The 25,119-nt window shown below is 44.3% G+C and overlaps 2 protein-coding genes across 2 annotated transcripts in view; one reads left to right on the top strand and one right to left on the bottom strand.

Moving 5' to 3' along the window:
- The window catches only part of capn1 (calpain 1), a 41,779-nt gene extending 38,092 nt beyond the window's left edge, over positions 1-3,687 (bottom strand). The window contains exon 1 of the mRNA XM_054747475.2: positions 3,201-3,687. Within this exon, the coding sequence (XP_054603450.1) occupies positions 3,201-3,458 (258 nt within the window). The 5' untranslated portion in view covers positions 3,459-3,687. The remainder of the gene's footprint in view (positions 1-3,200) is intronic.
- A 9,987-nt stretch (positions 3,688-13,674) lies between these two features.
- On the top strand, positions 13,675-24,700 carry sf3b2 (splicing factor 3b, subunit 2). The gene is made up of 21 exons (XM_015946399.3): positions 13,675-13,847; positions 14,242-14,288; positions 14,410-14,460; positions 14,788-15,018; positions 15,515-15,584; positions 15,678-15,775; positions 17,080-17,188; positions 20,292-20,383; positions 20,477-20,698; positions 20,779-20,904; positions 20,980-21,060; positions 21,134-21,361; positions 21,432-21,581; positions 21,648-21,737; positions 21,889-21,996; positions 22,084-22,191; positions 22,611-22,753; positions 22,909-23,010; positions 24,043-24,142; positions 24,218-24,409; positions 24,489-24,700. The coding sequence occupies exons 1-21, from the start codon at positions 13,718-13,720 to the stop codon at positions 24,558-24,560; spliced, it is 2,550 nt and encodes an 849-aa protein (XP_015801885.1). The 5' UTR covers positions 13,675-13,717; the 3' UTR covers positions 24,561-24,700.
- Positions 24,701-25,119: the final 419 nt, after the last annotated feature.

Below are 25,119 nucleotides of genomic sequence, written 5' to 3'. Positions count from 1 at the left end.
TACCCCCCAAAATCTGAAAGTTATGAGGATCTTTTGGAATTGTTCTTATAATTTGAGCAAAAACCAACAAAAGAAATACACAATTAAATTAGAGTTGTAGAGGAAAAACAACATCTGCTGCTGTCTCAACAGAACCTTTCCTTTTATTTCAACTACTGCTTGTGTTACACTAGCTATGCTCCATAGGAGCCTCAGCTGGTCTACCATTACCCTGAGCAGTTGTGTGTCTCGTCTCCAACAGTTAGGTGGGCGAGACGATGCAACGGACTGGACATCAACGTTGGACGATTTAGACTTGGGCTTTGCTTCGAGTCAAAAGCAGAAAGAGGGACTCAACTCCTTCATGTAGAAAAATTATGTATTTGCATGTTCAACAGAGTATGGTGCACTGCCCCATTGACTGATATCTGTAGCAGTCATGTTTGCTGTCCAGTAGTAGGAAGACAATTTAGAAGGCAACCGTAGATTCAGCCCTATAACTGAGCCCTGTCTATGAGTTGTGGCCAGACTATCCATCTATATCCATCCATCTATTCATAAATATAGGATGGTTAGGCTACTAATGTGAGGGATCTCTACAAAATCCTTGTACAGTTATCTCACACAGAGAAGTCCTCAGGTACGGGTGGGAAGTGCCACAAGGAAAGACGACTTCAGTGAGGATTTTATTAACTGTGCAGCAGCTGTAACTGGTTCCATCAGCACGTGCATCCCCTGTTATTCCAACAAAGCACTGCAGGATGTGCTTCCTACATAAGCCTTGGATCAACATGGAGAGGTCCATGCTACAAACTCATGCCACTGCTCATTTAAGGAAAGCTGATACAGGAAGGCCAGATCTGAGATCCACCCGAAACCATCATTCCCGCCAAGAGAAGAGTATAGACTAAAGATGGAGAGCTATTATCCAGATGCAGACTCTTTGTGCATCTCTTCTTCTTCTGGCTCTTGGAGAGTACAGACGCTTTTTTCTTCTCTCCCTCCCTCCTCATCCCAAAGTTCTTTGTCCTGTCTTGTGTGCACGGTGCTTTCTGCATTTTTTCTGGAAATTGGAAATTATTAAAAATGGATCTGGTCAGTTGGTCTCTCAACGCGATTGACAAAAATTTTTCAACGATGAGAACGGGAGAAGGGGCTCCCGGATGCTCCTCTGGGATAGAGCCAGCTGGGTATATCATGGCCTCCTGGAAACAGTGGAACCTGGTATGCCTCTCTCAACTGTCTGTAGAGGATTCTGAAGACGTCTGGATATTCGTCGTTTTGGTGTCAGGATTCCTGCTGTTTGGCCTGAGTGGTTACCTGGCTTACCGGAGAATTAACGAGCTTTCGAGGAATATTGGCTCAATTCTGGAGCTCAGGGATGGAATGCATCATGCTGTGAATGCACAAACTTATACAATTGTCGAGATGAGTCGTAAGCTTAGAACTTTGGCTGAGATTCAGACTCTGGCACAAAAGGTGGATTTCATCAAGGAGAGAGTTGACAGATCAGCACGGATTGGGATAGATTAATTATGCCATTTTTGGATCTAGAGGGGTTGAAGACCAACAAAACTCTAAGGCAGAGAGGAAATTATCTCTGTCTGTCCCCAAAACAATTCTTATCTGAATCTGGTGCCCTTGAAGCCTGTGAGGCTGAGGTGTAAACTCCCCTCAGAAGAAATGTGGAATGCTGTCGTCGCTATTGAAACTCTTCTCCCTATCCCAGCCTGGGTGGGACTGTGACCGGTGAAGGCCGTGGAACCGTATCTAGGAGTCAATGTGCTCTCTAACCCATTATCTCCCTCCTCTGTCCAAACGGAGGTGACGAGCGCTGCTCCATGCAGCTGCACGCACTGAAGTGAGGAGAGTCCCAACCCTACCTCCCCACCTAGTGGACACTTATGTTGTGTAATGTCTGAAGTCTGTGTGCAGATCTGTCTGAGGTGTTTTTTTGCATAGCAAAGCTGCCCTCCCTGTTGAGGGTATCTCTGAAGTGTCTTTTTTTCCTTCCCCCTGACTCTATCCTCATATAAATCCTCTTGATCAATTAATGTAGCGCGACTCAGGTTGCGAATGACCACAGTCACCAATTCTTGTCATGTGTCTATGATGTATGTACGTCTGATCTCAGAATTGTGTGTACTGAAACTCTAATTTCCCTCTGGGATTAATAAAGTATCTCTGAATTGAATTTGAATTGAATGTAATGTGACAGGGTTCACACTGAATCACATATTTCAGCAGAGGATCTAAGGAAACAATGCCAAATACCAAGCAAGCTGAACAGGTTGTATGCCCTTGTTAACCCACAGTGCTCCAACATCAGGCCTGTGCAAGTAGAAACACGCCCCTTTTGTCACAGCGTGGTGTGGCAACTGCACTCTTTCTAGTAAGCAACTACTGGTAACACTGCAGGGGCACCTTGTGGGTGTGCAGGCAGCCACACTCCTTTAGCATCTACAAACCAAGTGTATTGTCTTTGATGTTGCTAACCCCAGCAACATAAAATACACTTGGTTGGTAGATGCTAAAGGAGTGTGGCTCAGCAACAGCTTCTATCCACAGGTCATTACACTGCTTAATGCAACACCTCCTGTTGGCTGATGAACATCTGCTGTTTCATTTACTATTTTACTGTTAGTAATGATGACCACAAAATTAAATTGAGGCAGCAAAATATAACTGTTCGTTGTGGGCATCAAACCAGACCCTTCATTATCTTCAGAGCTGTGCCAATCGGCACCAAGCAAGGCAAGTTTAACATCTTAGCGTCACGCTTAGGGAGAATGAGATTCAGCTGCTGTTGGAGACAAAATAAATATGGCGCTTTTACTACTACCCACTTAAATTACAGTAGTTGCCATTTTGCACAGATAATGGTTAAAATACAAGCATGCATGATGGGCGATGTGTGATGCTTTTGTTTTTCTTTATATGAAAGGGGGACACAGGATATATCTGTATTGGTCTATTTATGGTATCGGAAATAGAGTCAGACAATAATCGGTTTATAGGTCAGAAAGACAATATCAAACCTCCCTAAACTAAATATTACAACATTTCTGTGCGTCATTGTTTTCTTACATCCCAAATCACACGGAATATTGCGATATTTCAAAGTATCGATATTTTCCAACATCCCTACAATCCAATCATGCCGGCGTGCATCTCCAGAAACACTCTAAAGATCTACCGGGGCCTCCCCCTCTTTCTCTTACCGTAGGCCTCATCCAGCGGACTCCGTAGGTCTTGGAGGACCTGGGGCCGAGCTCGTTGAATCCCAGAGATGTCGCACTAGCAGGAAAAAGGTCATCCTCAAACAGCTTCCTGCACTGGAGGCACCGGGCTTTGAGGGACTCGTAATCCTGACCCAGAAACTTCACTGCTTTGTAGTTCTGTCCCAGACCATCGTCTCGATCCCACTGGCTCCGGAGCTTGGCGGCCATGCCCGTGGCGACAATCTCTGACTCAACCATCCTGAACTCGTATTTGGTCAACTCCGTCTACCGGATGTTGTTGTGAGGATGTGTCGGTTTTTGCAGATCAGGATGGGATCTGTTGTCAATAGCTTTTAATAAAAAGCACTGCACCAGCACTTAGGTAGATGCAAAAGATTAAATAGCTCCAAGGCCTAATGATGAATTAAAATGAAACAAGTCACCATTAAGAAGCTACTAATTATTAAAGAGATGAGGATGTTGGTTTGGCTACAGCTGGATGCAGGGGTGAGGACAGGCTGCAGGATGTCGGTGTCTCCTCCCACCGGCTGCTGAGCCCTAAAGAGGAAAACAAAAACAACTTGAGTCAATAAAAGAAAAAAATACAATCCATGCAGATATATTTTACCTGTTCCATTACAAACAAGAGCAGCGCCTGCTGAAAACAAGCCCTTCCTCTTTTCCTTTCATACAACCAGAAACATGAATTCTTGGAATACACACACTGCAGGGTTAGGTCACAAAAGATCTGTGGGCAAACTGTCAGCCCGCCCAAACTCCGCCCGCAGCTCGAACAGACAGGTGTTTAAATAAAGCAGTGTGGTTACTCTAGGGTTGTGTCTGCGCTCGTTGCGGCTGACAGATGTGTTTGTGTCTGAATCTTCATGCACAATGAAGGCAGCCAGAACAAGCAAAAGCTCTCTGACTGTTTAATTAAGCAGGGGATATAAAGTGTAAGCTGTCACTGGTGCCATAAAAACCTCCCGACAGAATTGGAGCGACAAAAAGAGCTCACCCATGTGCTTCAGCAGCCTTTCATCTCCATCCAACACTCAAACTACTGTTTATTTTTGACATTGCTCTCTCCTTTTATCACTTTTTTAAAAACACCCCACCACCTCTTCCTGTTTTAACCCTCTCAGGCTCAAAACACGTTTTGATAAAAGGACGAACAACTAAGTCCTTCAGGGGTACTTCTGAGTTAAAAAAATGCTCATGAAATACGTATGTGGAGTAACCAGGTAGGCAGGTTTTAACGTTGCAAATCTGCTAATGAACGCCTGCCTCCAGAGGGTTAAGACTCTACCGAGAAGGCTGAGCAGAGAGCGGTTTATTGGCTCACGGAGAGCTTTGACAGGTCTGCAACAGTTTCCACAGCACAGCCACACCCCACTCAGTCAGCAGAAATGTTGCTTTGGCGAGTCACACACCGCTGCTGTTTCATTGTACCGAACAGCTTCTGTGTGATCGTAGGTGTTTCAGAACCAGGTTTAATGATCATCTGCAGCTGGAACTAGAGATTGACCCAGATAGATTTTTCTATTGCAGGTCTGTTGGGTTCACAGTGAGGGCCGACATCTAGACATTTTACACCTCATTTTCATGCTAAAATGTCACTAATAACAGTGGAGGCACAACATTTTTGAACCTGAACCAGTTTCCCACGCTAAACCCAACCAACACTTGAGTCATAAATTTTGTGCACAGCCTATTATTAAAGGTCTTATTCACTCCATTTGCACTGGTGTCCGGTATAAATGAATGCCATGTGGGTCATTTTCCGTAAAAAAAAAAAAAAAAAGCTCTGGCGCTCCTGTTTCAGGAAGTAGAAGTTAGCCAGAGGAGCTGGAGTCAGAATACAAGGGTGTTTCTCAACGCCAAGGAACCTCGCCTGGATGTCTTGACCCCGCCCGCCTAGGAGATGCGTCATCGGGAGCCGCCAAGAAGTGTTCCAATGTTTGTGTTCTACCGAGGCATGTGTTCTCCGTTTGTTAGCCGTTTAGCTAGCTGAGCAAGGATACACAGGAGGTGTCTTGTAGTGTAGCCTTGGTCAAAAACTACCCAGAATACGCCGCGGTATTTTCAAAAGAATGGCGGATCAAAAGCCGACAGCTACTTCGGGGGCAAATTTCAAGTTTAAAAGTAAGTTAACTAATTTAAAGTGTTTTCCAAAGAAGTTATCTATTTTGGTTAGTTGCTTAGTAGTTGCAGCTTCGGTGGCTAGCGGGTAGTAACTCACTTACATTTTTAATTTAATAAACATACCGGTATACACAATTTAAAAAGTAAAAGGCTCATTATTTATATTGAAACCTTTACATATAAAATATAGCGTTATCTCCCGTGTCACGTGACCGCCGTGGAAGCCGCGGTCACATGATGCAAGTCTGTTCCATTTAACCGTTTCTTTGATGAAGGAAGGACAGTGTCCTCGTAAGCAAGGCGACTGGCCTCGCAAGACATCGCCTCGCAGGGCCAGGCGCCTTGATATTGAGAAACACCCCAGGAGTTTGGAGACTTAAACAAATACTTGTGATGTTCAGACATCTCTCCTTTGTCAAATAGCATCATGACTCTACCACTCTGCAACGTTGATGTTTCATCTCCACAAATAACACAAGCCTGGAGGAGTTTTGCTGTGAGGTGGAGTTGCTAATGCTAACAGTTAGCCTCTACTAGCTGAGACGGTTTCCTGTACACTAAACAGCTTTCCCCGTCAAGAGTCAAGTTTCTCAATGAACCTGCTCTTTAAATAAAAACGAGTTACAAAAAAGGAATGTCAGCTCACAATGTTTTGCCAATGGTACACATCAGCCGATATCGGTCTAGCACTTGTTCTAACTATCGATAGGCCAATATTTACTGTTTTTTAGGCATCGGCTGATATGTGTTCTTAGTAAAACCGATTTAAAGTCACAAACTGATTCAGCTTCAGAAGTTTTGATATTAGTGACGTTTTAACAGGAAGATGATGTGGAAAACATCTAGATATCAGCCATGAAAATTGGCAGTACATATCAGCCATCGGCTGATCGCGTCTCCTACATGACGGCATCGGTACTGGCAACAGAAAAACTAATATCAGTAACCCAACACGAAAGATCACAAAATATTAGTGAATCAAAACTTTTCTTACAGCCTTAAATACCTACAAAATACACACAAGTATAGCACATCCATTTTTAATAGTGACACCTGCTCTGTACACACAATCAGACCTATTCACATGTCCTTACGTGTTTTATGGATACCGTCACTACAGCTGCCAGGACAGATATGTGCGCCGTTTATTTTTGTGTGCCAGGCATAAATAATTGACATACCCATAAGGCTATAAGGGACCACTTACAGCACTCTGATATTAGCACTGAATACTCGCCTGAGTAAGAGCTGCACATTTCACCGTTTTTGCTCCAGGTCATGAGCCCAGGAGTTATGTTTTGTTTTTTTCGGTTATGCACAAATTTGTTGAAATAAAATGAATAATTTGCATTTTATGAAACTTGATTTGATGTAGAACACAGTCTACTTGGTCAATGATCATCAATCATTTCTGCAAATACAAAACATCACATTAAAAACCTGCTTTAGGGTCTTATCAAATGCATGCTGTTGCAGACTGGTTTAAAAAGTAATCACAACATTTAATTAAAACCTTCAGCAGTGAAATTTGTGTAAACCTAATAGATTATTAACTGATTTAGGAGGAAGTTCCAGATGAAGCATCCTTCACTGCAACTTCAATGAAACAATGAAGCAGCTTCACTGGAACTTCCCCAAAATAAGTTAATCATGCAGATTACCAAAGATACCACTTTAAAAATCATCCGAACTTGATATTATGTGAAAGATAAGAACGAATTGTCTTCATTCCTTCATTAGGACTCACTAAAAAGAAGGAGCGGTAATAAACACAGTCTAACTTTTATTCCTGTGGCGGGTTTATATCTGCGGCGTGTTACTGGGATGAATTTGACTCTGATTAATATTGAATTTCCTCACATGAGAAACACAGCAGCTCAGTGCAGGTAGTGACATTTACGACAAATGACAGACCAACTCCGTCTACCATGAATCAAAGAAAACTTCACTGGCTGATCGAAGGTCAGAACCATCCTAACCAAAGAATGACCTTTGCTGTTCTGTTTCCCTTTTAAAATACTTTAGAAAATAAATGTTTAGATGCACCAACTAGGGATGCACCGATACGATACTGGTATCGGTATCGACACCGATACCAGTATCGGTGTCAATGTCGAAACCGATACTGGTATCGACACCGATACCAATACCAGTGTCGGTATCGGTAAAAGTTAACCGATACCAGGAACCGATACCAACGCAGTTGCTTGAAAATGGCTTCACTGTAACTTGTCATTTCTGTTCACCTAATATTTTAGTTTTGTGATGATTTCCATTCATATATTTTACTTTTTCCTCACAGTCTTTTCCTGTTGAAAGCAGAGAAGAAAATAAAATCTGTTTTCCAAACATTGCATTTTTTTGTGTGGTAGAAGTATCGGTATTGGTAATCAGTATCGGCGAGTACTCAGATCCAAGTATCGGTATCGTATCGGTTTGACAAAAAGTGGTATTGTTGCATCCCTAGCACCAACTCTGCGTTAAAGGCTTTTACACCGGCAGCCACTCCATCTCAGACCTATAATTAAGAGAATACTTACGTTTTAAAATAATCTTACCAAATTAAACAGTAAGCTTGTCCAAACTTACGATAGGTTATTGCTAGCATGAATTAGCACTTAAAGTAATAAAGCAGACCTCCCCTAATCAACCACTGGCTAAAAAACCAGAGTTGCAGGTGGACCCATAACCAACTAAACTGGTTGATTATTAGTCAATTAAACAATTTTTGCACATTTCAATATATATATATTTTTTTTTTTTTTTTTTTTTTTACACCCTAAATGCTAAAGCTGGATTATAGTGGCATAAATTAAAAAATACCCAACTTATGGGCCATTCCCATCTGTACCGGGTCGGCCCGGGCCGGGTAGCCCCAGTTGGCCCCAGCCTGGCCCGGTTGATTCCACACATCCTTGTCTTAAGCCCATGTGGGCTGATTCTACCCACCAATCAGAGGCTTGCTCTAATGGAAGGTGTGAATTTGCTGTCAGCAGTGGGTGTGTTGGCCCTGGTCGGCCTGAAACAGACCCCCTCGAGAAGAGGGCTGAGAATGAGCCTTGGTTGGCCCGGAAAAATACCAGGCCACCCAGATATGTAAAGCCCCATTCCCACCTGTACCGGGTCGGCCCGGGCCGGGTAGCGTAGGTTGTTTACATATCTGGGTGGCCTGGAATTTTCCCGGGCCAACCAAGGCTCATTCTCGGCCCTCTTCCCGAGGGGTACTGCTTCAGGCCGACCAGGGCCAACACGCCCACTGCTGACAGCAAATTCACACCTTCCATTAGAGCAAGCCTCTGATTGGTGGGTAGAATCAGCCCATTCACACCTTCCATTAGAGCAAGCCTCTGATTGGTGGGTAGAATCAGCCCACATGGGCTTAAGACAAGGATGTGTGGAATCAACCGGGCCAGGCTGGGGCCGACTAGGGCTACCCGGCCCGGGCCGACCCGGTACAGATGGGAATGGCCCATAAACAACCTACGCTACCCGGCCCGGGCCGACCCGGTACAGATGGGAATGGCCCAATAGTGTGAGTTGGGTCAACATTAATGACTGAAAAAGCCATCAGAACTATGCAGCATGAGGCAGAAGCTACAGGTGTCCAACTGTCTCCGCACGCAACTGAACAGGACTAGGACCAATCAGAGCAACAACGAACGTGACGTATTCATGGCTATGGAAATCAGTCAACAGGGCAGTCTGCCACTCACCGTCAAAGACGCAAGTACATCCTTTTTCTAAACAAAATACCTCCATCTACTCTTGACTCAAAGAAAAACCCAAGTCTAAATTAAGGGTAGACCGATATGTCGATTGGCCGATATTTACCCGCAATAAAGCTGATTTTAAGTCAGGAGCGTCCTCGGGCCGCCCGGTGCTGCTGCAGAATTTCATTTAAATATATTTTTACGTTCATTAATAACATTAGGTGTCTAACACTGAGCCGAGCACAAAGTTAACAGTTAAAGTCAGAGTTCAGAAACTGATTCAGCTTCAGACGTGTTGTTCATCAACTGATCTCCTGAAGTTGCACTAATCAGGCTTGTCTGCTGCACCCACAGGTGCAACGTCTCAGTGCACTGACTGGTTGAACAGAGCCAGGCTAGCGATGGGCGTAGCAGCCAATCGGCTGGTCGCACCGGCACAGAAGCTTTTGTTACCTGCAGGTTGTTTTGTTTCTCCCAATGGAAGGAGAAGCGGCACCATCTAGCTTCCTTCTCTAGCTGCAAAACAATCTCACCAATACTTCCCAACCAAGCTAGTGAGAAACGTACACGTAAGCAACTCGGCTGTAGGGGTTAAAGCTACCCTGTGCCAGCCTAGGGCTAGGTTAACTGGAGACTCTGGATAAGGAGAGAATGAGCTGGAACTGAAGCATTCTTTTAAGGTTTTATCCAGATTACTGTATAACGTCTGGAAGATGGAAAAACCAAAAGCACTTAGATTGAAAAAAGCAAGTCTTAAAGGATAACATTGGTTAAAACTGATGCAAAACAACCAGGATTTATAAATAAACTCTTCGTCTGATGAGAAATAAACTGAATCCGTTGTGCTTTGGCTCATGTTACCCTCACTGGCAAGGGCAGGACTACTGTGAGAAAGGGTTATGGTTTTAAATAAAATACTGAATCATCCACACCGTCTGCAACCTGAACATTACTGTGTATTTAAAAAAACACCACACTCTCAGAACCAGAAGGAACTACAGGAAAGTTTGGTAAAGTAAAAAAAAGAAAGACTGAAAGGTGTTAAATACCCCTGCAGCGTTTTAGAGAGAGGACGTGAATCATGCAGCTTTAAAGGGGAAGTTATGCACACCAGATAAAGGGGATAGGTTTCACAATGCTAGCCAATTTAAGACCAGATCAGTTAACATTATGCATGTGTCTGTTTTTCTGCTGATGCATGTCTGACTCCACCACTCCAGTACTTCTGCCCCATTAAACAGTGTGTGTGTGTGTGTGTGTGTGTGCGTGCGTGCGTGCGTGTGTGTGTGTTATGATGGCCTCCAATTGACTTGTGCATTCTGGGTTCATATTTCTTTTACTGGTTACAGTGAAAGTAAATTAAGTGTTTTAATTAAAAGCATGCAAAAATTATGTTTGGGTTAGGCATGAGAAACTGGACCAGAGTGCCACTACCCAGCAGGTTTTAGTAGTTTCTTATGAACTTCAGAATTAGCGTGTGCATTTGTGGAAAATGTTGCGTGACTTATTTTTTCACATTATATTTATGTGTCAAAGAGTGTGAATTTCCGAATGAACATGTGCATTTGTGGAAAAGGTTGTGTGACTTAATTCTTATGGAGACTGTTCTGGCCTCATAGTTTCTCTCCTTAACCACACCTGGTTTGAATCCGCTGGTGATTAACAGGCTGCTGCAAAGCCTGAGGAGCTGCTGAACAGATGATTAATCCAGGAAGCAGGAGTATTGGAGCAGAGAAACAACTAAAACATGCTGGATAGCAGCTCTTGAGGACCAGGATTGCACACCCCTGAACCAGACACTCATACCTACAGAGGGAAATGCTATCTGCTGGAGTGACTTTAATATAAAAGATCAAGTCAGGAAACATATTTTTACAAATTAAAAGCATGCAGCTCTGTGATTATTTATGGTGGGCTCAGTTTTAAAACACTATAAGGCACATTTGTGCATGAAATTCTACTTTTAAACGGTCGTATGGCTCAAAAAGATAAAGTCTTGGTGAGAAAGGCGTGGCCCCTGTTAAACTATAACTAGACCAAATGCCAAAAGAGAAACAAAGAGAACGCTCGGCTTTTGTTTGAGCGTTATTAGTTAATAAAATCCGGAAACAGCCGTATTTTTCACCATGTTGTAAAAGCTCCGCTTGCTGCTGTACAAGGAAGCGCTTTCAAAAGCATTCCTCTAGTTCTCACTGGAACGCTCGAGTTCTCCATAAAATAAAAGTTTCTACTGAAGTGACGTTTGAAGATTTCAATTTGTGCGCGCGTGACACAGACTGCACTGATTAATGAGAAAGTTTCGTATTGACTCTACCTTGAGACGCCTTGCCAAAAGTGCTGTTGATGTCATTCAGTTCTCCACCCGACGCTTTATGTTCCTTTCCATATTTCGTGTGGTTCCCCCTGCAGCTCGCAGAGACGCCCTGCTGTCACCGCCCCTCCACACCACTGCGGCTGCGCAGTGCCGGCTGGTCGTAAAACCTCAGTAGTATGGACTATTACAACTGTTATTAAGTTTTCGTAATTTTTAATTATCATGGCAGTTAGAGAAATTGGTGTTCAGGTTTTATAAAAGTTAACAGTGTGTGTGTGTGTGTGTGTGTGTGTGTGGGGGGGGGGGGGGGGGGGGGGTTAGCCAGCCATAGAATCTACCTGTGTGCATTAAAAAAAGTTCTGGTACACTGAGAGGTCAAATCTAAAGGTCACTGTGTACCATTGCTTACTGGCCAACTAAAGCACTCGTGTCCTTAGGGAAGACATGTCACCCTCCTTATGTTGGTGATGGTCGGAGGAACCAGAGGAGCCTGTGTACAGCAGCCTTCAGTTGCTGTGGCTATAGCTTATCACCCTCAATATGTGAATGTGCCTGTACAGGTGAATGAATGACTGTGGTGTAAAGCGCTATGGAGTCCTCTTGATCAAAAACGTGCTGTACAAGTGCAGGTCATTTAACTTACGCTTTCGCATGGGAATACCAATCTTTCAAAATAGATTTCTGTCGGCTCAAGGAGTTTATTGTCACAAACGGTTAACACACTTAAAATGCTGCTGTGAAATGCTTACTTTGCTTGTTTCCCATTGCATAAAAAAACATTAAAGCTACAATGACAATTCTGCAAACCAAGCTAGCTAGTCAAGGAACCCGCCCCCGTCGGCTATCCCTTGGCCAAGTCTTCCTGATTGGGGAACATGCATTGCCACATTAAACAAGAGAGCGCCAAACACCCAGTCACTATTTCTAGATTCAAACGTCTTTTGTTTACCATGATTTCCAATGGTGGAGCATTAAATGAGCATTATGCATGGATAAAAGCACTATAAATCTGACCATGTGTTATGTAGCACCTACGCTGTGGGCGAAGAGATTTTGGGGTGACATCATATATGCAACATCTGATTTGTAGTCTGTTTTAATTACAAATTTTTACAAGCTAATACATCTCAAAATATTTGAAAGACACAGAAACACACATAAATACTTTTCATTTGAATTGAAGTACAAAAATGTGCATTTCAGGGCGTAAGGCAAAGCAGATTAGAAAATAGATTTTATAGCCTTGTTCACTTGTATTCGTTTTTTTCTATGCTCCGGGGACCTATGAGCTGACCGAAAGGGGAGGAGAGGCAGTTTGCTCACCAGCACTTGGGCACCAGGTTCGTGTCTTCTTGACAAAGTATTGCTCAAGTGCATGCACAATACGACAATTAAAACTCCACATCTAATGCGCACAGCTGAGATTTAAGCCAGCAACCTTCTTGGTGCAAGATGACCATTAAGAAAAAAAGCTGTACTTTGATTACATTTTACTTTTAAATTTTGTAATTCGTGAACCAAATTTCAAAAATGAAACTAAAAAGTTTCGCTTTTGTTAATAAATTCTCTTGTGCCAACACTGACATCCCGTGGCCACATGAACCAACTTCCAGCACACGTTTTTTAGTTGGGCATGGGTTTTAAATGACGTACACCCATCTGGGGAATTCTTACGACAGAGATGTGGTTTCGAAACAAATAAGTGTGTATGGTGTGATGATAAAGAAACCTCTGTTCATTTATTATTTTACTGCATTTTCTCTGAAGCTCTCTGGAATGATATCCATGACTGGCTATACACAAAGATACCTATTGAACCCTTTTCTGAGAACGATGTCATTTACGGTGCCATATTAGATAACACTGAATGGGACTTTCTGGTAAATAACATAATCGTTGTAGCTAAATTTTACATTCACAAATGTAGATATGGAAATGTGAAGCCAGATTCTATGCATTTCATAACGAGTGTCTTTCTTTCTCCAAAGCCCTTAAGTTTATGAAAAGTAAACATGCAATGAAACTCCTTAATCTTTTTGAAAAGTATGATTTGAAAACAAAGCCCTAGCTCTTTGTCTCTTTTTTATTTATTTATTTTTTTCTGTTTGTTCGTTTCGTTCACAAATATTCTTGCGTTCTATGCAAAGTCTCTTTTGTTATTTTTTGCACCTGATCCCGGGTAATGTAAAACAAAGGAATTTATGCCATGTTAATTGTAAATGAAAAAGTTCAATTTAAAAGAATTTTTTTTTTAACGTTGTGGCACGTTTCCCACAATGCATTGGTCCAATCTTCTTCTCACTCTCGCGTTGTTTCCGCTGCCGCCGTTGTTCCATTGAGAGAAGCTCAACATGGCATCCGACGGAGTAACGGGTAGCGATTCTCTTTCGCCTGATTTAGGAGGTGCAATCGCAGCTTTAAACACATGGAGCAATCCGGAGCTTCAAGCCAAGCTGGCTGACCTGGGCGCACCAAATATGGGTAAGAAATACTTGGAGGGCACTCATCGAACAATGAATTTAGCTACCAGGTATTAGCCTTCCGTTAACTTTAGCTAGCAGTTTGGTAACGCATTATTAAAGTAGGCCAACTACAGACTCTACGTGTGTTTACATTCACTAGAGCACAACATAGTGAATCTACCTGCGTGATTTGTGACGTTTAAAGCAACAGCTAAACGTTTGATTGGTTTGGGTCTTCTATTTAAACGTATTTATCTTACGTTTAGCTTATTTTGCTAACTTTGAGCGTAAGTCTTTGCATTTACGCAGTGTAGCGTTCTGTTTGTATCTTATTGAATCAGTAAAACTTCGAATTTGTCTTGCGCTCCTGGAATCACTTCCTTGTTGTCTAACAGTTATTTTCTCTCATCCAGGTCCCAGAGAGGAGCTGATTGACAGACTGAAGGGCTACATGATGCAGGTAAACGCTTTAGAAATGTGATTCTGGTTTTTCCACTTCCTCATCACGATTTGTTTCCTAAAGAAACTTGTTTTAGTACTAATTTATCTACTGGATCTGCCCGTTTGTTTTTGTCCTACAGACAGGAATTATCCTCAGCAAACCAAATGAAGACAACCCAATGGGCGTCCAGGTAAGGACTGATCAGATTGTTGTGACGTCACTGTTTAATGTACTGATACACTTTTCTGTTGGTCTTAGAGTTTTTTTTCATAAATGTCTTCTTGTGTTATCACAATATTTCTGGCAACCATCAAAAAACGCAGTAAATAAAACCAAGAGTCGCCATGGTGATCACTGCACTGTATAGATTTTAACAACACAGGTGGATGAGAGACTAGATTTAATTGTTTAACCACATTATCACAAAACAAACAAATGAAACTTGTGAAAACTGAGGTTCAGTTAAGCTCATGGCTCAGTGGGTGTTTGCCTTTAATTTACTTCCTTCTTCCTCCAGATGCCAGGGTTACCTTCTCTTCCCCCATTACCCATGCCTCCAATGCCCCCTGGCATCGGAATGCTCCAGCCTATGGGCATGATGCCCGCTGGAGGTCCTCCTCCTCCTGGTTTACCCTTAGGAATGGAGCACGGACCCCTGCTGCCTCCAGCGCTGACGCAGGACGACCAGCTGAAGATGGCTCAGCACAGGGCGGCCATGGTTCTCCAACAGGAGGAACGAGCCAAACAGGTGAAGCCCTCAGACCATCATGTTCCGTTGTTGGTTTAGAACACTACACGCTAAGAATATTATGCATTTGGGAGATTGTGGGACGCTGAAACAACAAAATATAAATCAGAAATAGTTTTTTAATTGGGTTAGTTGAGGCAAAATCCTGTTGTGAATTGTGGATTTTTGCTCATTCTGGTTACAACAAGAGGTGAACAGGACCTTCTAGAGCAGCAGAAAAGGCAAAGATGTTCCGTTTAATATTTAGGGGAGCTGAAGGCCCCGTTTGCTCTAACAGAATGAACCTTTCACTTTGCAAAGTGATGATTTTAAGAGCCTTTTCCCCACCTAGTGGCCAAGTTAGATATACATCTGCTTCTTGTCTAATTGCAGGTAATCGGCTGAATAGAAGCCAACAATCCAGAGCAGAGCTTTAACTAAACTCAGGGGTTTATCTTTAATCTGCACTTCCTACATGTTCACCTTGTATTTATGTCTCCCCGTCTGCGTGTGCCAGGCTGCTGTGCTGCTGGAACAGGAGCGTCAGCAGGAGATGGCCAAGCTGCAGCCCAGGTCTTTGCCCATTGGTCAGTCTAATGTGTTATTTCAAATAAAAACACATAACTTCATGTAAGTCCAGTTTCTACAGCAATGACCACTTTTTCAAAACTCTTTTTCAGTTTCTATCTTGGATCCTCGTGGGCCGCTTCCTCCTGGTGTCACGTTGTTGCCCTCCCAGAAACAGAGGGTGCCCCCCCCTCCAGGAGAAGACAAAGAGGTAAACAGACTGAAACGGAGTTTCTCCTGTTGCACATGGAAGTCCTACGCTCTTAAACACGAGATTTTATCGTCATGCTGCTTTTAGGGATGGGTACCGAATTCGGTACTTTTTAAGGTACCGACCAAATTCCATAGTACCGACCGAGCACCGATTCACTTAATTTGAAACGGTGTCTCGTTTCGGTACCCGTCCTTCACAACGAGAACTTGCCTAGACAGCTGCGCATGCGCAAGAGCGTTAAGTCATCGGTCGCTGCGAGCCAGTTGTAAACAGAGCAGCATGGTAGAACGAACGAACGCTTAAGCTTGGGTCCACTTCACTAAATGCGACGGGTGACTGGGTGAAGATGAAACCAGCGACAACGATCTAAGTGTGAGGCATCATCGTTTTAATCTGCTCCAGCAGTTAAATAAACTGTTTAAGATAACGTTAGCTTGATATGTTAGCTTCCATTGCCACCGTTGTTATCAGCTAATGGTGCGTTCGCTTTCTCCTCAGAAATTCTAACTTCCCAGTAGGAAAAATCAATTGAAAAAGGACGGTAAAAGGAATGAAGATACACAGTAAATTTAGTTCACAGTAAAGATGTTTGCTTCAGTTTAATCATCAGCTTATAAAACTACAAGGACGACGTTAAAATACAAACAGTTGTATGTTATTTATCGTGATATTTATCAAATATGGTTATATATTGAGAAAAATATATATTTAATTATGAAAGAAAATTAAAATATTAAACACTCAAAAGTATCGAAAATTGGTACCGTTAAGTACCGGTATCGATTCGTAGGTACCGGTAATTAGTACCGGATCGATTCAAATGTCAAAGGTTCCCATCCCTATTACTGGTGCAGTAAATCATTGAAGCCCATTTACACCACTCTGTTTAAAAATACATCTTGTGTTTCATAATGATGACTTTGCCGCCTAGTAACAAAATAGCTAAGTCATTATGAAATGGCATAAATATGAGTTAATTTAATGGGCTTCCATAGGAAATTGATGTTTGTTTTTTAGCTTTAGCTGTTCTAAAAGTGCAATAATCTCTGATTAATATTGTACCTCCTTCACATCACTCTGGTTTTTATCTGTTAACATTTTACATAAATTCTTCTTTTCAAATAAATTCTGTATTTAAATGTTTACCTTTATTCCTGCTTAAAAATCCAGTTAAGTGATTTCCCTCTGAGAGGATGTCCCTTTAAATTATTGCTAGCTCACTGACTGAAGCAGGCTGCTGTGGTTTAAATGAACTTTTTGTTTCAATAAAATATTTTTCTGTCGTATCTGTGCTCTTTCAGGCCTGGCAGCATGAAGAGATCAGCATCAGTGGGCCAAAGATCCCTCAGGTTCTGGAGAAGATCCTGCAGCTGAAGGAGATCAGACAGGGGCAGCTCACTGATGTAGCAGGTCTCAGACGCTTCTTAGATCCTTTTCATAGTTCTTCTAAATGATTAGTTGTTGATTAAATAAGATTTATTTGTTAATCCTTACATTTTTATGATTTATATTCATATACAACCTAATTGGCTGTAAATAACAAATCTGCAAACTTGTCACTTTTTGGTAAATTCGACATCTTTGAAGCTAAATATGGCGTTCCCGTTTTGTAAAGTTTATTTGGGGGGGGGGGGGAGACTTTGGTTGGGTTTCCATTTCTCCTTCAGGTTTTAACAGCAGCTTGCTTCCTGTGCAGTTGCACTGCTGCCATCTCCCCAGGGTAGCCATGGGTCCTTAAAAAGTCTTAAATTTGCTTTTCCAAATTTAAGGCCTTAAAAATCCTTAAAAATGACAAATAATCCTTAGATCCAGTTTCCAAAGGTCTTAAATTACCAAAGACCCCAAAAAACAAGATTATTTTATTTCTATAAAAATTTTCGTGAATTTCTAGTTAGTGTTCAGCATTTTTTGTGTATGATGTTGGCGTAAGCGGAACCGTACACATTCAGTTGCTTGTGAAAGGGGGCTGTTTTTAGATGAGCACATTAGCTGGTTAAGCTAGTGGGAGCTTGCGCCATGGGGAAGTGCAAGTTTAATGGTAACTGGATGGCTAATCCCACGTTCACGACGTGGTTAGTACTGGCTCCAGGCAATAGCTGGGAATTATAGCTTAAATTTAATTTTAAAAATAGCTTAAATTTGGTCAAAGTGGCCTTAAAAAAGGTCTTAAAAAGTCTTAAATTTGGCTCCCTTAAACCTGCAGATACCCTGCCTCCCACCCTAAACCGCTTTCAGTCAATCCGTTTTCAGAGGAAGGAGGGGCATTCATCAATCAACCACCTGTCACCACGTGACAAGTGGTGACAGGTGGTTGATTTTAGTTTGCACCTTTTTTTTTTTACCCCTTCTGAGTTTGCAGGGATGAATTAAACCCCTTTCAGCACAGTGAGATTGCATCTTTCTCAGCAAAGTTGAGACTTAACAATAATTTCTTCAGTTTATGATGACGATTGTCTTTCAGTTTGTGCTTTTTCATGAATTTTATCCCTTTTTTCATCTACATTGTTCCTAAAATTCTGTTGTAGGAACATGAAGAGGTTGAGAGGTTCTGACTAGATATAGTCAGACTCACCTCAACGCATGGCTCTGGCTCTGGAACCAGTTTCCTTGAGAGGAGTTGGACTTTCTACCACTCTGGAGTTGCTCCCACTGAGAGGCGCCGAGCAGGGGTGGGCATACTAGTTGCCCCCCATCTTGGTGCCTGTACTTTGGGGTTTACCCAGTGAATGAGAGGGTAGCGTCCCTCCGCCTACGTGTGGGGGGGACGGGTTCTGACTGTGGTCTGTGCTTATGCACCAAACTACAGTTCAGACTACCCACTCTTTTTGGAGACCTTGGAGGGGGTGCTGGAGAGCGCTCCTTCTGGTGACTCCCTCATTCTGCTGGGGGGCTTTAATGCTCACGTGGGCAACAGCAGAGGTGTGGTTGGCAGGAATGGCCCCCCTGATCTGAATTCGGGTGGTGTTTTGTTTTGGGACTTCAGTGCCAGGTATGGATTGTCCATAATGAACACCATGTTCAGACATAAAGGTGTCCATATGTGCTCTTGGCACCAGGATACCTTAGGCCACAGCTCGATGATCGACTTTGTTGTTGTTTCATCTGACCTGCAACCGCATGTCTTGGACACTCGGGTGAAGACGAGAGGGGCAGAGCTGTCTACTGACCACTACCTGGTGGTGAGATGGCTCAGATGGTGGGGGAGGATGCCGGTCAGACCAGGCAGGCCCAAACGTATCGGGAGGGTCTGCTGGGAACGTCTGGCAGAGTCTCCTGTCAGAAGGAGCTTCAATTCCCACCTCCGACAGAACTTCCAAAATGTACCGGGGGAGGCGGGGAACATTGAGTCTGAATGGACCCTGTTCCTGCCTCCATTGTTGAGGCAACCGACCAGAGCTGTGGTCGCAAGATCGTCGGTGCCTGCCGTGGTGGCAACACCCAGTGTGTGGGTGAAGCAGCTGAGATGAGAATCAGCTCCTCTAAATCTGAGACCATGGTCTTGATTTGGAAAAGGGTGGAATGCCTTCTCCGGGTCAGGGATGAGGTCCTGCCCCAAGTGGAGGAGTTTAAGTATCTCGGGGTCTTGTTCACAAGTGAGGGAAAACTGGAGCGTGAGATCGATAGGCGGATTGGTGCTGCATCTGCAGTGATGTGGGCGTTGTACCGGTCTGTCGTGGTGAAGAGAGAGCTGAGTCAGAAGGCGAAGCTCTCGATTTACCATTCGATCTACGTTTTTCACCCTCACCTATGGTCATGAGTTTTGGTTAGTGACCGAAAGAACGAAATTGCGGATACAAGCGGCCAAAATGAGTTTTCTTCAAAGAGTGGCTAGAGATGAGGGTGAGAAGCTCTGTCATTCGGGAGGGGCTCGGAGTAGACCCACTGCTCCTCCACATCGAGAGGAGGCAGTTGAGGTGGCTCGGGCATCTGGTCAGGATGCCTCCTGGACGCCTCCCTGGTGAGGTTTTCCAGGCACGCCCAACCGGGAGGAGTCCTAAACGTAGACCCAGGACACGGTGGAGGGACTATGTCTCTCACCTGACCAGGGAACACCTTGGGATTCCCCCGGAGGAGCTGGCCCAAGTGGCTGGGGAGAGGGAAGTCTGGGCGTCTTGACTTAAGCTACTGCCCCCGCGACCCGACTCCGGATAAGTGGATGAAAATGGATGGATGGAACATGATTTTGGTCTCTATCGTTAGTTAAAGCTGCACACATTAAGCTTCTACCCCTACTGGATGAAAGTGGAATTACAAGAGTCAAACAACCCTGCTGTAGCTAGCGCTAATAATGAGCTAGGGCTAACATTAGCCAACTAATCCTAAAATAAACCACAAAGTAAAAAGAACCAGACTTTTGAACAAACAATATTGTTTACAAATCCAGTTGCAACAAAGCCAGGTCATCATCAGTTTGTGATTTTGTAGCCTCCTTTAGCTCCCTCAGACGAGCGTCGGCCACACCGATGTTTACTCTGTTTCTAGCTCTTTGCTTCACTGACTCTCCCCTCTACAGACGACGACGATGATGGGAGGGACATGGATGCCACCAATTCCTCAGCGCTGATGTCTGAGAACGACGAAGATGGTCTGATGTCTAAAAAAGATGTAAGTCCCATCTGCACAAAGCTCAGGAGCACCTAGTAGTGACCAAGTTTGATCCCGTTTTGAGTTGAACAAGCAATTTTTTTTCTCTCTCAGAAAAACCGCAAGAGGAGGAACCGCAAAAAGAAGAGCAAGAAGAAGCGAGCTCAGGAGAAGAAGGAACAAGCTGAGCAGCAGCAGAAGAAGGGAGGTGGTGAGAAGGAGAAGGAGAAAGAGAAAGGGAAGGAGCCAGAGGTGGAGATCGAGTACGTCACAGATGAGCCGGAGATCTACGACCCGAACTTTATCTTCTTCAAGAGGATTTTTGAGGCTTTTAAGGTGATTTTAATCAGCAGCACAGGTTCAGGTGTGTCTCTGTGTTGTTGTGATAACACTTTCCTGTCCTTCCTCGTTCCTAGCTGACTGATGATGTGAAAAAAGAGAAGGAGAAGGAGCCGGAGAAGGCGGAAAAGCAGGAAGTTTTAGGCGTTCTGCGAAAGAAAGGATTTGAGTTGGAGAGGAGAGACAGTGATGACAGCGATGAGGTACGAACTCGGTCATTTGAGCTTTCTGGTGGGTAAAAACATGTTGTGCCCCTTTAACGTCCAAAAACCTCACAGGAAGTCAAACAGGATGTTCCTAAACTGTCCAAGAAGAAGCTGAGGAGGATGAACAGGCTGACAGTGGCTGAGCTCAAACAGGTAGAGCAGCTTCCTTCTAGTTGATGTTGTAGTTGGTATCAGAGTCTTTAGTCACAAATGTTCCTACGTCCAGCTGGTGGCCCGACCCGATGTGGTGGAGATGCACGACGTGACGGCTCAGGAGCCCAAGCTGCTGGTGCACCTGAAGGCCACCAGGAACACGGTCCCTGTGCCGCGCCACTGGTGCTTCAAACGCAAGTACCTGCAGGGCAAGCGAGGCATAGAGAAGCCCCCGTTCCAGCTGCCGGAGTTCATCAGGAGGACGGGGATCCAGGAGATGAGGGAGGCTCTGCAGGAGAAGGTGGGTGTCAGCGGGACCTCTGCCTCCCTCGCCCTCTAGTGGTCACTGATGGGAGCTGTTCTGCTTGCAGGAGGACGCCAAAACCATGAAAACCAAAATGAGAGAGAAGGTTCGTCCCAAGATGGGAAAGATCGACATCGACTACCAGAAGCTCCACGACGCGTTCTTCAAGTGGCAGATCAAGCCCAAGCTCACCATCCATGGAGACCTCTACTACGAGGTATGGGACCACTCCTCTGGCTGCTCCTCACTTAAAAATCATCTCATGGCGTGTTTTTGTTTTTAGGGTAAAGAGTTTGAAACGCGTCTGAAAGAGAAGAAACCAGGAGATCTCTCTGATGAGCTGCGGATCGCTCTGGGGATGCCCGTGGGACCGGTAAGCTGTCCTCTTCTGTTAACATGTGTGATGCTTCTGTTTGCATCACCATGGTAACATGGATAGTAGCACGCTCAGTGGAGGCTACTCGTAACGAGGTGTTAAAATGGTTTCATGACTCAGCATTTTTGTGTTGTTTCTTGTCCATCAGAACGCCCACAAGGTGCCCCCCCCCTGGCTGATAGCCATGCAGAGGTACGGCCCCCCTCCCTCCTACCCCAACCTCAAGATCCCTGGACTCAACTCGCCCATCCCAGATGTAAGAGTTCATCGTGGTCTCCTCTGGTTGTGTTTGTGTCATGCTTCCTACTAACTTCCTGCTTCCGGGTGTGTTCCTGATCACCAGAACTGTACGTTTGGTTATCACGCCGGAGGCTGGGGCAAGCCGCCGGTGGACGAGATGGGCAAACCGCTTTACGGCGACGTGTTTGGGACCAACTCCGCTGACTTCCAGGTCAGAAATAAAACAGCTTTACACACAAAATATAAAAAAAGGTGCTAAATGAAAACCAGGGCCTGCTGACATCATCAGACTTTATTGATTCCTTCAAACTCTGATGCTATCACAGCCTGGCGGAGTCTAGCTGGTGGTCATTTTTATTACGTTTTTGTTGACAGATTAGGAATAGAGTTCATGTTTTAGAGTTTAATATAAAAATCAAGCTGGAACAGTGAGATCAAAGCCAGTCTGGTTGATGTGATGCTCTCTAAAGCACTTTGTTTATTATTTTCAGCTTTTAGAGCCCAAATTTACAAGAAAGAAAATCATGTTTATCATTGATTCTGTTATTTTATTTCATTTTTTTTTTCTAGCTGTGTAAAAGTGTGTTTTTGTTTGCGCGCGTGTGTGTGCGTATGTGTGTGTGTCCCCAGGCTAAAGCAGAGGAGGAGGAGGTGGACCGCACGCCGTGGGGAGAGCTGGAGCCTTCAGATGAGGAGTCATCAGAGGAGGAAGAGGAGGAGGAGAGCGATGAAGAGAAGCCAGATGAAACTGGATTCTTCACACCAGCTGACAGGTCTGAATGCTGTTAAAGAACACAGTTGTGTGACTGGTTAGACTGGGTTAGATTTACCTGATCTCTTGTGTGGGTGTAGTGGGTCTGTGTCCTGTCAGCATCACCCTCTCCCAGACGGGTAGGAGATGAAACAAATCTTTCCTTTTGTTCCTCAGTGGGCTGATCACACCTGGAGGCTTCTCGTCGGTGCCCATCGGCACGGAGACGCCTGAGCTGATTGAGCTGAGGAAGAAGAAGATCGAGGAGGCCATGGACGGGTGAGTGTAGCAGCTTTTCTGCTGCCTCCATCCCCTTTAGTTCATCGTTTTTACTGGTCGATGCATCAGGGTTCTCAGCAGGGAGACAAAGGATGTGTCCATATTCAGGGACAGCGTCCTCGTTAGGACCTGCCCACACGGGTCAGGTCGTTCCTCATCCACTGAGACTAGAAGAGAACGGCTGTTGATGTAAACCTTCTGATCCTGTCGCCTAGCAACTTCCACGGTGCCAAACAGAAGCTAAATCTAAACTTCTGAACACATAAAGAAATACGCGGCCTCACCATATCGGCTCTTTCACGAGGGGTTTTCTCATCGTTTTTGATGAAAATATATTTGAAAATCAGACATTCAAACAAACAAATCCTGACAAGACCACTGAAGTTTTTAGTTTTTGTACCACAAGAGGTTAAAATGCTTCCATCCTCTCCTGCTTCGCCCGCCATCGTCGCAAGGACCAGAATCTCCCGTGCATGAACTCTGGGATGGGATGGGCCGGTAACGATGCGTCCGAATGAGGGTGATGGGGAAGGTGCGCTGGCCTATTCTCCTCCGTCGTTGTCTTCTTACTTCTTAAATCAACCTTTTCGGGACTTTGCTAAGACGTCAGGACCATTTTGGCAGTGAGTGATGTCACTGATCAGTGCATGCTGCCAGTAAAATGACCCGGAGGTTCTGAGAGTGGAAACCGGTCTAGTAAAGAGGAACTCTTGGGTGTTCACAGGTTAGAATACATCCTCCTGTTTAAGAAGTAAACAGGAAGTCAGTCAGAACTTTGCCACTAAGTATCGGTAAGATCCACTTGAGTAAAAAATCTGCTTTAATATTCAGAGAGAGGCAGCACGTTTTTAATTTTTAGATCTAAACGAGTTTCTGATCATCTGGAGGTCAGAAACGTCTGGGACTGAAATATCTCGCTGGTTCTGCTGTTGTTTACTTTTCCAAAGCTAATAAACATTGATAGTAAATCTTCAGCAGGAGAATAACCAGTTTTTTTTTTTTTGTTTGTTTGATTTGTTCTCGTTTCCATAGAAACGAGACTCCTCAGCTTTTCACCGTCCTGCCAGAGAGACGAACTGGCCCCGTCGGGGCGGCCATGATGGCGTCCACGCACATCTACGACATGTCGGGGGTAAGGACGGCACGACTATTTAAAACTCTCCTTCTGCCGTCCTCCTTAATTACTGTTCATCTGTGCTTCTTCTAGGCCATGGTGAGTCGTAAGACCGGTGGAGGGCATGATTCCCACGGCGTAGAGGTGGCCCTGGCCCCCGAGGAGTTGGAGCTGGACCCGATGGCCATGACGCAGAAGTACGAGGAGCACGTCAGAGAACAGCAGGCCCAGGTGGAGAAGGAGGACTTCAGCGACATGGTGGCTGAGCACGCTGCCAAGCAGAAGGTATCTAAGCTGGTCTTTGTTCAGAAACCAATCAACCATAAGAGATCTAACAGCTCTCCACTTCCATCGTCTCTTTCAGCAAAAGAAGAGGAAGGCCCAGCCTCAGGATACCAGAGGCAGCGCCAAGAAATACAAAGAGTTCAAGTTCTAGAGGAGAACCGCAGCAGCGGGGGGTGGGGGGGGGAGTGACAGATTTCTGTTTTCAGATGATGCAGCTTGGATCAGTAAAGCAGTTTAACCAGGTTTATTCCTTAAACTAAACATCAACACTGCTGTCAGGATAAATCTCATGTGACTGGTGTCGTGTCAGAAAGGCATCTCCTCTGTTTAACTGTGCTTTTTAGCTCGTGGCTGTTTTTCACCATGTTTTACTTTTTTCTGCTTTTGTAAATAAATGAAATGATTCTAAACCTCCACAGCTGCGTAGTTGTCACTCGCCAGGGACGTATCATGTATGTGTAAAGAGATTAGCTGGTCTGTTTCAAAGAGAAACAAAGCTGTGAAGTTTGTAAGGTGGTAGTATGTGCTGCTTCCTCTAGGTGGCAGCAGAGGCCTCTGAAGTTCCTGGTCACATGTCTCAGAAGCACAGTGACCTACATTGCTGCTGCAGCAGCTACATGCAGACTTGCTCACTCGTACACACACACACTCACAGCAAGTCTGCTCAGATCAGTCATTTTTCTGCTTTAATAGTTGCTTCTTCTGCCCAA

Source organism: Nothobranchius furzeri, chromosome 2 (genome assembly GCF_043380555.1).
Source record: "Nothobranchius furzeri strain GRZ-AD chromosome 2, NfurGRZ-RIMD1, whole genome shotgun sequence".
NCBI classification, from domain to species: Eukaryota; Metazoa; Chordata; class Actinopteri; order Cyprinodontiformes; family Nothobranchiidae; genus Nothobranchius; species Nothobranchius furzeri.
This window is presented reverse-complemented; position numbering and strand designations above follow the sequence as displayed.

Excerpts from the sequence above, each read along its gene's own strand:
- sf3b2 (XM_015946399.3), top strand. The coding sequence starts at position 13,718 with ATGGCATCCGACGGAGTAACGGGTAGCGATTCTCTTTCGCCTGATTTA. Across the intron at positions 14,461-14,787 it reads ACAACCCAATGGGCGTCCAG|ATGCCAGGGTTACCTTCTCT; the intron begins GTAAGGACTGAT and ends TTCTTCCTCCAG. Across the intron at positions 23,011-24,042 it reads ATCGAGGAGGCCATGGACGG|AAACGAGACTCCTCAGCTTT; the intron begins GTGAGTGTAGCA and ends TCGTTTCCATAG.